The following is a 12,291-nucleotide window of genomic DNA, read 5'->3' as shown; positions in this document are numbered from 1 at the left end:
TAGTGCAAGATAGCAGGTCAGGAAGGAACTTCTAGTGAAAGATTACAAGAGAGGGGGCAGGACAATAGCTAAGGTGGGACAGATGAGGCGTGTGTACGCAAGCACCATTCCACCCTGAGCACTGGGAGCTCAGGTTGGTGATGTGTGAAGGTGCTGCTGCTGAGGCTATGGCGAAAGAGGAGGTGAAAAAGTCCATCTGTCAGGCTATGTAATAATTAAGACAGACCAAGCATAACAGATACGATAGCGATTACCCTCGTAAGTAAACTCATCCTTTTCCACTTTTGATTAAAAAATAAATAAATAGAAGACTGATTTATTTGGAAGAATAAGGCACATGCCACAAAAGAGCATTCTGAGAGAAAATGAAAAATAAAGAGTCGGAGGCATTTCCCAGAGGCACAGGGAAATATAAATAGTCTTGAATTTCATGTCAAAGGGAAGAAATACTTGGTGTTAGCTTTATTTTTAGAAAGTGGGAGAAGTTATGAGACAGCCTGATATGAGCCGGCTGTCTGAAAATATCTGTCATTTTCAGTGTATACCCTAGATATATCTGACCAGTCTGCTACTCTGTGAAAAACATGAAAATAGAAAGTGTCACTGTGGAAAGATTCATCTGCCCTGACACAGGTGGCCAAAAGTTAAATACCTCGGTGTGAACTGTTTGCTGAAGACCGTTGTATCTGGTGGAGGGGAAAAGAGCATCATGAGCTGATAATCTGTCTCATGTAAAATCAGTTGCCTGAGGTAGGCTAGGAAGATGTAAAATAGGGTGCCCAGCTGAGGTGTACCCATCTGAAATCATCTGCGATGAATCTTGTCTACAAGAAACCCCTATGACTACATTGCTCTTGAAACAAAAGGCTGAGCAACCTAAAATGTGTAATACATGTGAGTTCAGTTTGGAGGGATAACTGCTTCGCCCTGTGGGGGTCCAGTATGATCTTAGTGCTCCCTTAAAATGTATTAACGCTGATAGAGCAAAATGTAACTGGGAGAAGTTACTTCTAAACTTCCAGAAGAGAAACATGTCAGGGGTAGTCATGTTTTCCAGCTGATCCACTGTGACAGGTCTTCAGTTGAACAAGAGTTCATGTACACTGAATTCTTGCAGAATGGTGGATTTTCTGTATTCATCATTGTATTATAAATCTGAAACTGGAAACAGAATTTAACACAGAGAGAATAAAGAAGCTTCATGAGTTGTAGCTTCAAAATAGAAAACCTTAAGCCAGAGAGTGTTCTTGAAATTCTTAGTTCACAGTCGTGATTCTAGGTAATCTGGTTAAATCTGTGAACTGTATCAAGTAAAGCAGTGCACATAGTAATGTGGGTGACAGTAAAACAGTTCCCAAAAGTGGAATTTCCACGTTAATTTAAAAGAGATTCCCAATTTTTAAGTCTTTAGACAATATCTGGTTGCAGCCGCCTTTGCTGGGTCTGAGGAAATCCCAGGCTGATGTCGATTTGCCTGCTGTGTGCCATGGGTCAGTAGTTCGGTGAGAAGCTGAAATGATTGGCAGTATCATCGCTCTTGGTTGTCATTCTCATGGATGACACTGCAGAACTGATCACCCTCAGAAGCAATCCTGGCTGAATTTAGGGATGTTCTGTGTTGCACAGCAGAGGTCTTAATGACCACAGTGGTCATTCAGAGGTCCTGAGGGTAAAGAGCCATGCTCTGATAGAAAGGAGAGAAAGTCTTGGAATCTGGGAGCTGAAAATGTCACCCCTAAAGAGCTGAAAATTCAGAAGAGCAAATGCTTGTTGGCAATTAGAAAGTAGTTTGCAGAAATAAAGGTTCACTCTATGTGTTACTGGTTTCAGTGACGTCTGGTAACTAGCACTGGCACAATTTTAAGTGATATTGGTCTAAAGGGTAGCCAGCTTTCTGGCACTTTGAACAGGTACCAAACAAGAAGGCAATGGAGAAGGTATCCTGTGTCTGTGATAGCCTTGAAAAAAATGCCCTGTACTGTCATTACATCTGTGCATTTCAACTGGAAGTGCCAGGCCACTCTGCTTATGCTAGAAATAGTGTTCTTATTAGCTCTCTTACTACAGCAGCAGAAGGTACGTTTTCTGGCATGTCTGTATCCACACCTGTGGATCTTATTCATACAGAGCATGAGAAAATGCTTTCCCATGCTTGACCTGTAGACCTTTGTACATGGGACAATGCACATTCATTGTATTGTCTCATGTTTCAGGGGGTTTTATGTGTATATATACTATGGTAAAGATGTCAACACATTATATCAAGTTACTGTGAAGTATAATGATATAATAGTACCACTGCAAATATGAGAAGTCATATATTCGAGGTACAGTTCTTCACACAGTAGCGAACATGAAGGATGTTGGACTATTTACAAGTAACGAGGTTGCGCAAACTCTGTAGGAAGTGTTTGCGGTAATGTTCCTTCATTGGTATGTTCTGCACAGCTTTTTCAGCATGCAGGCAAGCAATGGAGCAATTAGCAGTGATGCAGACTCAGATAGCCTCCATCTTCCATCACAGTTTATTACTTTGTTTGTAGATTAAACAGAAGAGGTTCACAGTGTGTTTTCCATGTAAAGTAGTTCAGCATTTTATGTTTCTCTGTCAGACACAGTGAAAAAAAGAGTTGCAGAAGCTGATACATGTGTATGGCAGAGTTGTGATATCTTTTGAGAAATAGGGTGTGAACATATAATTAAAGACTACAGGATACGTTTAACACTTTGTGGCTAAGGTTAAAAAAACATGTAGCTCCTCATTTCTGCATCTTCCCACTGGAGAGGCTTGTTCTGAACTTGAGGTTTCTTTCCTGGGAGGCCTCCTACGCGCACTAGAAATAGTCGGGGTGCGACATGCCCTAGTTACATCCCCTGCACGAGTGGCGGTGAGGACGATGTGGTGGGAGCAAGCCAGCTCCGTAGCCACTGGCAGTACAAGAAGCATGGTGGGGAGAGCTCCAGCTGCTCCTCCCGCACCCACAGCCACGTAAACAGGACGTGCTTGTGCACAAAAGGAAAGTGTTTACATTGTCTTTGCTGCTTCCTGAGTTTCAAAAGGAGGGGAGAAATGGCAGGAATAGGCACAGGGCAGTGGAAGTCCTTACCTGGCTCTGCCACTTGCCAGAGGACGGCACAGAAGCAGTCCCTGCTCTTTTGCGCTGCCCAGGGCCCCTTCATCCTGCCTGGCATGCTGCAGGGTGAGTTGCACTTGGGTTAATCCAAGTGCCAGGAAGGGTCCTACCCTTTTGCCAAGAAACAGCCTGAGATGAGGCCCTCTGCCTTCTCTGTCACAGATTTTGGGGGAATTGGGAGCATGGGGCTGTTTGACCTTTAAGACGTCTTGACATAGAGGGCAGTAATCTGTCCAAGGAGGTGATTCTGCCCCGCTACTGTGCCCTGGTGACACCCCACCTGGAGTACTGCATCCAGCTCTGGAGCCAGTACGGGAAAGATACAGACCTGTTGGAGAGGGTCCAGAGAAAGGCCACAAAGATGATCAGAGGAATGGAGCACCTCTCCTAAGAGGAAACGCTGAGAGAGTTCAGGTTGTTCAGCATGGAGAAGGCTCCAGGGAGACCTTATTGTGATGTTTCACTTCTTAAAAGGGTCCTGTAAGAAAGATGGGGAGAGACTCTTTAGCAGAGCCTGTTGCGATAGGATGAGGGGTGTTGGTTTTAAACTAAAAGAGGGGAGATTCAGGCTGGATGTGAAGAAGAAATGTTTTACAGTGAGGGTGGTAAAACACTGGCAGAGGTTGGCCAGAGAGGTGGTGGATGCACCATCCCTGGAGACATTCAAGGCCAGGCTGGATGTGCTTCTGGGCAACCTGATCTAGTTGAGGATGTCCCTGCTCATTGCAGGGGGGTTGGACCAGATGAGCTTTGAAGGTTCCTTTCAACCCAAACTATTCTATGATTCTGTTTACCTGTACAGGGAGAAAATACCTATCAGAAAATGCAAGTTTATTCCCTCAAAAGTTGACCGATGATGTAGGCAGCTGCAGTGTCTGAGATTGTGGGGTTTTTGCACCAAGTAGATTTCAGGTTGTGTCCCATTAACGCAGACCTTAGGATTCCTTAAATACACTCGTGTGATTATAGCTAACCTATTACAGCTAAAGCTGCTTTATTAATTACATTGCCATGTTGGGTTGTAACATGCTAAAAATACCAGTGCTGATAATCTTGGTCACTTCTTACTTTCAGCATGGCTACGTTCTTTGTACATGCTGTCACATCGCCGTGCTGCAGATGCACCAGGGTTATCACAGGCAGCGCTTTATTATTCCAGCAAAGCTATTTCTTTGTTATTTCAATAGGAAACAGAAGATAGGCGATAAGCTAACAAACTCACAATGGGTGGAAGTTCATTAAAAATATATGTCCTTGTTGTATGCATGATGTATTTAGAAGTTAAGCCCTCCAGAGCAGCAGGTGTTTGTACAGTGCCACTACAATGGGGCCTCGCGTGTCACCAGATTGGCAGCGCTGGTGGTCATCAAAGCTGACTCTTTGGCATGCTGGCAAGTTAGGTGGGGTCAGGGAGCTGGTAGCTGTGTACAGTTCTGATTGTGAGGTATGTGTGAGGTAGCTGAGCAGGGGGCTAGAAGAAGCACCTTCCTCAGAAGGCAACCACGTTTCTTTTTGGCAAGCTGTATGTCAGAGGTAGTATGTTGCTGCAGTTACTTTCAAATCACCTTTTTTTTTTCCTTTTTAGATAAATATTGCATTAAGCTGCGGTCTAGCTTTGTAATACACAAGTAGGTCGAAGTGCTGTCATGACTGTCTTGTATACCACCTACAAACACAGCTTAAAAATATGTCGAGTGCCAAATTAAACAGGAAGATCAGGCGATGCACCCTAATTCCTCGACTTGTGCTCAAGTCTGGAGCACAGTTTAGCAGTGGTGTGATAGAAAGAACATTGCATCTCTGGCTTTTGACATCCCTTTCACCAGCAAATGTGGTGGAAACCTGGACTGTTTTCCAGTGCTGTGAGCAGGTTGAGGAGTCTTGTTTCTGGGCACATTGTGCATTTAACCTTCACAGTATTGGAGGCACAGAGTTTGCATCTGTAAAATGGTTGCTTCACCCTCAGTTTCAGACGCTGTGAAGGTAAAGCAGCACAGTTAGTGCACACAGGTACCACTATCATCATCCCCCTGGATCCCCTGACATAAGGAAGTGTGAAAAAACCTCTCAAGTTCGCTGACCTGCAGTTAATTTTTTTTTTAGGAAATAAGCAGCTGTAAAAGTGCATTGAAAAGACACTGCAGCTTCTTGAAAGCACCCAGCCTGGAACATCTTTTTTGCTTGTTAGTGGCATTTCCCCTGGCCTCCACCATTTCCCCTGGTCATTCCTGCCTTTGTGGGAGCAGGGTGGAGCTGGGGATTTGCAGCAGGTACAGATGTGCTTTTGAGCTTCCTCTGGAGGTGCAGGGCTGCTTCCCCCTCCACTGACAGCTGCGGCACTGGGGGTGCACACCCCATCTACAGCCAGCCCCCTCCTTTGTGGCTTTGGTGCCATCTCTAGTATTTTGATAACACAAAATTCCCTCTTTGTGTGCTCTCACGCACATGGGGACGTGTGTGTGGGAGAAAGACAACTAGGTTTGTGAAGCTCAAATGTCTCTCAGGCAGTGTGAGGATACGGGATGCTGTCCCGTTTGGGATGCTCTCTGATACGAGCTGCACCCAAGCTTAGTTAGTCCAGCACTGGCCATCTGGGTGAACTGCTCTCCCACATCACCTAAAAGCGCGATCATGCTTTCCTTTCTCTTAACAGATAATCCTGAAATAGCCAGCAGGAGTGGAACAGAGTGTCACGAAGCCTCCCTGCGGACGGCCAAGCACGGCTACTGTACATACTACCCCGTCTCCTCCTCTCTAGAGTTGCCACAAACTGCATGCTAAGTCAAGAATTTGTTCTTATGGACAAATCACAAACTCAAAAAAGCTAGTGCTGCTATGTCATATATGAATATTAAATATGGTATGCTTACTATACTCCAACCTAAAATAGTTAACTACCTGATACCAGCTGTGATGTTTCAAGACATAAAGGGTAACATTTAGTTTTAAAGATTTTCTAAGCATAGTTTAATTCTTGCAAATACTGTCTTTTCTCCATAACTATACCTAATGGAAATGGTCCAGTTAAGTTAGTCTCGCGAGATTCAGTGCTTATGAATCTTTCGAGCTCAGCAATAATTAAGTTGCATTGGCTAAAATCTTATCCCAGTTGCAGGTTTAATTCTCACCCAAACTACGATTGGGGTTTTCCTTCTCGCTTAAAAAACCTCTTGGTTTTGCTCCCCCAGCGAGTCGATTCCAAGACAGAGGAAGTGAAACGCAGCCCAGTGTCCTGCACATCACCCCGCCAATCTGAATATCTTTAGCCAGAAGTCCAAAGTAAAGCACAATTTAGATGCACATGGTTGGTGTTTGACTTGTATGGAGAAGTTGCATTTGAATCATAGCAGAATAGCAGAAGAAAATTTAAAAATTTGCACAGTATGAACTTCATACCCCTTTCAATCCCCAAAAGAACAAAGTCTTGAGAATATTATTTTACGAGTATATTTATAATGTTTTTAAAAGAGACTTTGCAGAAGTGCCTAAATTTTGTCACATCAGACTTGATGAAAGTGAGCCTGATGCCAACAGTCAAATGTCACCAGAAGCGAATAATCTGTCAAACGCATAGTCGGGTTAACCAAAAAGATCTGAGCTGTTACGAAGTAACTTGTAGAAGCGTAAAATCAAACACACATACACACACACACAAGACCAAACTAACAAAAGAGAAGGCGAAAAAGAAGGCTGTAGATGAAGATTGTATGATACTCTAATTTAATTAAAATTCAGTTGAGTCACTGAAACTTCACCAGTGACTTTAATCTAGACTATTAACTGAACACTAAGAATGTAGAGTGAGATTCAGTTTAATAAATCATTGCTGTATTTGCATTTTTTTTTAATTGGATTATAAGATTGTAACCAGATTAGAGTGGAGAAAAAAATAGTTCTTTTAATTGTTTTTCTTTAAAAACATATTTTATGTCACAGAAGTATGAAGATATCTTTAATACAATTATATACATGTTATATATACATACATACATATATACATATATATGGACGAAGCAGATTTTAATGTTGTTTACTTTTTTAAATACTTTGTTGATTGACAAGGTAATTATATATGTATAATTAAAATTTCATTTGTTTGATTTGAGATTTGTTTCAAGCACTATTGTACCAAATATTTCATATTTCACATTTTATATGTTGCACATGTATCTCATAAATGACATAGTTTTTAAATTATTGTTTAAAAAAAGAAAACAGGACAGCTGTTATAAGTGGATATTATGTATAATTGTTTGCAGCATAAGTTTTCTATGTGGACATTATTAGTGATTGCAGTATTTTAACTTAACCTCTTCAGATTGATTGTAAACTGTTTTAAACTTTGGCAGCACTGCCTGTTCGGACGACTGAAGGCACTAACCATATAATTATTTGTCTAGGAAATTCTTTTCCAGGCTAAATCATGTTTGTCCGATGTCTAATTACTCTCTATTTATATATAAAGCTGGAGATTTGATCATCCGAAAGAAAAAATAAATGATCACAATTCGATTGTAAAATTAACATAGTGCTTGTAACGTCGCATTAGTTTAATTTGTGGAAAAATAATGTATCTTAACTCGTTACTTTAGCAGTTAAGGTATCACCATTATATACTATTAAAACACTAATATTTGTAGACTTTCTCAGTCATTATAACTAGGTAGTTGACACTGCAACTTGCCTATATCTGTCAAAGTTGTTTTTATTTTTTTATAATAGTTAATTTAGGCATTTGGGTAGCTTATTGTATAATACTAAATGGTAAATTATCCATGTTGTTTAAATATTTTATGTAGATAACTCTCCAGGACATTGTTTTGTGTGAACTTTTTATGTTTCAAAATAACTGTTATTCTATGTTTTTTACAATTAATCCAATACTCCTATTTTTTGCCCATGGATGACGAAGCTTCAGATACATCAGGTCTTTCATCCAGACAAACTGACAGACAAAAAGAGAAAATGTATTTTTTAATAAGAGATCCACTTTCCGACTTTATGACTTTGTAATATTCCTGAACACTGTACAAGTACAGACCTATGCTAACAGTAAGGAGGCAATTACAGAGATGTGCAAATACGTGTACAACAGATTCTGCATTTTATTTATTTATAAAGTAATTTTATAGACTATTTCAAAATTTGGGAAGATCTAAAACTATTTTTCTGTATAAATATTATTTGCCAAAACTTTGTTTATATTTTAAGAAAAAAGTCTAATGAAAATGATTAAATTTTAAATGCTTTGTTTAAGTAAAAAAAAAGACAAAAAAACAACAAATAAAACTCCCCTAAAAGAACCATGAGATGGGCCAACACGGAGACCGTGAATACTGTAGCTGGGACACGGTTTCAAGTGACTGAGATGTCTCAGTGTTTATTTTCTTCAAAGGATGTACAGCACCTCACCAAAATACCTTTTTGTTTGCCTCTCTCATCCAGCATAATTGACGACACATACGATGAATATTTCGGTAACAGTTAAAAGAAACCCCTCCATTCACTCTTTTCCAGCATATAACTACTAGTGGTCTGTTAAATAGCCATTCTATTTCTGTTGTGACGTTAAATTCATTCACCCAATGTACAACCACTGAAATAAAAAGAAGCATTTTAAAATGAGAGCGGAGTCGGGGCCATTCTTTCTTGTGGTGTGGCTCTTGGAGGAAGGGCCTGGGGTAACGGAATAGTCAAAGTGGGGGAGTCTTGAAAAAGTATATATTTTTTTATTTTATTCTACTTTGGATTATTTTCATTGTGGGTTTTGTTGTTTCCTTTTTGTTTGATGTTTTAGTTTGATTTTTGTTTTGCTTTGCTTAATTTTATTTCATTTTGGGTTTTTTGGGGGGGGTTATTTTATTCTATTTGGTTTGCTTTGCTTCATCTTGTTTGATTTAGTTTTATTATTTAATTTTACTCTTTTTTGTTTAGCTTTATTTGCTTTGTTTTCCTTTAGTTCAGTTCAGTTTGCTTTGCTTTGCTTTATTTTGTTTTATTCTATTTTAGTTTGGTTCGGTTTATTTTGTTTTTACGTTGTTTCATTTTGTTCGGTTTGTTTTTTGTCTTGCTTTGCTTTGTTTTATTTTGATTTTTTGTTTACTTTTACTTTGCTTTATTTTATGATTTTAGTTTAGTTTAGTTATTTTACTTTTTCCTTAATTGCAGAGTCAAGTAACAAATCCTTTAGGGCAGTCCCCAGATGCAGGGCACATGCAGATGTTATATGAAGAAGCACATCCACTTCTCCTGCTGGAGACTCGTGCTGAGGACACCGCGCTGCATGGCTTTATCCCCAGACAGTCCTTTCATGCACTCTCTGCTTGCTTGTGCATGCTGGGGTGCAGGCAGGCAGTGGTTATCTCAGCGGTGTGGCTCACAAATGCCTAACTGTTGGGGGATTTATTTGCCAGCGCATCCTCTGCATCTTCCTTTCTTGCCTACATCTCAGAGCATATTATACCAACAAATACTCCCCGTTATCAACTAGTTCCCTCTGGGGAGAGCAGCATCGCAGAGGATTTGCATGCCCAAGGGCAGAGATCACACAGCAAGCCACTGATAGAGGAGGGATTAAAATGTCTATCTTGCAGTTCCATGGTTTCTTCACACCATCTTCTCTGATCTGTTTTTGTTAAAATACTTTACAGAAAAGAAATACAATTCCTGCACAATCAAGAGGAGTTTGCGTCATGAAGTCGTGTATATTTTATCAGCACAGGGCTGAAAAGGAGTCCAAGGTCACAAGTGATGTGGAAACGCACCAGGTCAACCAGTCAATTTGGACATAGGCCAAACACACTGAGCCAGAAGCCTGCTGAGAATGAGCATGTGGGACGGAGAGGAGATACAGGGATGACTTGCAGGGACAGAGAAAGACTGGAGCATTAGAGGGCTGCAAGAGCACGGTAGAGCAGAAGCAGCAAATGATTCAACTCCCAGTCATTCAGGAGCGGACACCCTGTCTGTTCACACTTTTTGTGTTAAACCGCACCCTGGACAGTTGTCAAGCTGCCAAGAAGAGGCAGGGCATGTTGATTTTCTTGCGTAAAAGCTGCTTTGTTTCTTGTCAACTTTGCCACTTTGGCAGTGGAGAAGTGCTTGTGGGAGCTGTGAACTTCAAGGAGCAGCGCCAAACTGGAGACCGCTGTACACCCCTGTGTGTGGAGCGTACCACCTCCAGATAATGTCAGTGTTTCCAAAATGAAGCAAGATACTTCTAGGAAAGAGGCTTTAGCAACCTTTGGTATTCCCCTCACCAAGCACGTCCTCACGGACAGACAGTGGCCATAGCTTTGGTGCCAAAGTCCCTTGCCCCAGGCCAAACGCTGCAGCAGCATCACCTTGCTCAACATCAGCCTTCTCTAGAGCAGACCTTCCAGGTCCACATTCACAGTGCTTCTCTTGAGCATCATCACTGGCCCCACATGGTGTAGCCATGACCATAAGGCATAATTATTATTTTCAGTATGTTTTGCTTGGGTTTTAGTTCAAAAGTCTGAAGTAATCTGAGGGCTGGGTTGTTTTTCTTCTTGCAGCCCACTGGAGTTAATAGCATGAAACAAAAGGGGATGTGACATTTGAGGCATCAGAGCCTGCTGGGATAGCACTGCATGTCTGCGTACAGCAAAGGAAACCAAAACTGGTTCAGCCTTGTTTATACTGCATTTTGGGAGTATCTGGTGAGCAAGTGGCCGAAAGAGCAGCTGGGTTTTCAGGAAGAGTTATTTCTCTCCAGGAGAGAGCATAGACCAGCTCAACACTTCTGTACTGGGGCTGATGCTGGAAAAAAGACTTTAGGGCATAGCTCCTTGACAGTGTGGGCAGGCATCTGCCCACACTGACCAGGTCTTTTGCTGGTGGCACTTACTGCATGAATTCAAGGGACCCGAAAAATGCCTTGCCTGGAATTGCTGAAAACCTTCCTTGGCATCCTATCACATGCATACTGTGCTCTTTATGCCTGCAATCATTTCTCTAGCCAACCCTTTTGTTGAGAAACCTGCCTTTTTAATGTCGCATAATGGACAGTTCTGGCGGCTTTTTGCATGGTCAAGATTTTTAGTGCTGGACTGGATGTTTGTGTGAGGGCAATACCATCTTAGCTGTTGCTTTAAAGCAGTTACTATTGCTGGTGCGTAATGTATTGGAGCAAATAGCGAAAAGTGTAGGATATATAGATTATCTGTGAGTGAATAAATTAGAGAAACATCTAAATTTTTACTCTTCTAATTTTGTAATTATAGAAACTATAGAAATTGTAAAAAGTAGAGTACATTTCATTACATGAAAATACCTTATGTTGCAGCAGGGGAGGAAACCACTAAGAAATGTGAGAGGAATATATTGGTATGATCTGCTTATGCAATGTTGTGTTGCAGTTGCAGTATTTCCTCCAAAGCTTCTTACAGAGTGAGGAATATACACTTGGCTTTATGATTTAGGAAAATCACTACAGGAAAGACGCCCTGTCCCTGTCATCTTCAAAGAGCTGGATTTGGATACTACTTGTAAGGGAAACAAATTCAGGTGAGTGTCCTCCTCAGTCTAATTGCCACAACAGTCAGGGTGTGTAGCCTGCATGGTGGGTGGTTCCTCAGAGGATGCGGTGGTGCCAAGGGTGACCACAGTGGTGTGAGGTTCATCTTGTAGGAGCAGCCCCCAGGACTGGTCATGCAGAGGAGTTCCTGCATTAAACCTGAGCTGTGTTTACGCTTGCCATTAATGCCTCTCCTTTTCACAGAGAGCTACAGGGAGGACATGCTTTTATTTCCTTGGTTTATGGTTGTAGTCACCACACCGAATGCCAGCAGAGCACATGCAGAGGTGCTGAAGTTGGTAGGTGACAGCACAGCTCAGGACTGCGAGCAAGCAAGCATTTCACACTTGGAAAGCTGTTAGGGTGGGATCCAGCTTTCTCTCCAGGGATGTCAGGTATCATTTCAGACACTGCAGGATATCTGCTTGGCCTAAAGCTGCTGCTATGGAGGAGCATGGGTCTGGATGTGTATCTTAAATCTGTCAGCCTCACACAGATATCTCAGGTCACAGAATCACAGAATGGTTTGGGTTGGAAGGGACCTTAAAGATCATCCAGTTCCATCCCCCTGCCATGGGCAGCAATGCCTCACATTGCTCAAAGCCCCATCCAACCTGG

The 12,291-nt window shown here is 41.6% G+C and overlaps 1 protein-coding gene across 6 annotated transcripts in view; it reads left to right on the top strand.

Moving 5' to 3' along the window:
- The window catches only part of MBNL2 (muscleblind like splicing regulator 2), a 114,887-nt gene extending 106,128 nt beyond the window's left edge, over positions 1 to 8,759 (top strand). For 4 of the 6 annotated variants that reach the window (XM_065678041.1, XM_065678039.1, XM_065678036.1 and 1 more), the window contains one exon: positions 5,788 to 8,759. In XM_065678041.1, the coding sequence (XP_065534113.1) occupies positions 5,788 to 5,915 (128 nt within the window). In that variant the 3' untranslated portion in view covers positions 5,916 to 8,759. The remainder of the gene's footprint in view (positions 1 to 5,787) is intronic. The other 2 variants (XM_065678040.1, XM_065678038.1) reach the window with 1 other exon arrangement.
- Positions 8,760 to 12,291: the final 3,532 nt, after the last annotated feature.

This window comes from Lathamus discolor, chromosome 4 (genome assembly GCF_037157495.1).
Source record: "Lathamus discolor isolate bLatDis1 chromosome 4, bLatDis1.hap1, whole genome shotgun sequence".
Classification (NCBI taxonomy): Eukaryota; Metazoa; Chordata; class Aves; order Psittaciformes; family Psittacidae; genus Lathamus; species Lathamus discolor.
Note: the sequence above shows the minus strand (reverse complement) of the source record. Positions and strands in the feature narration are given on the sequence as shown.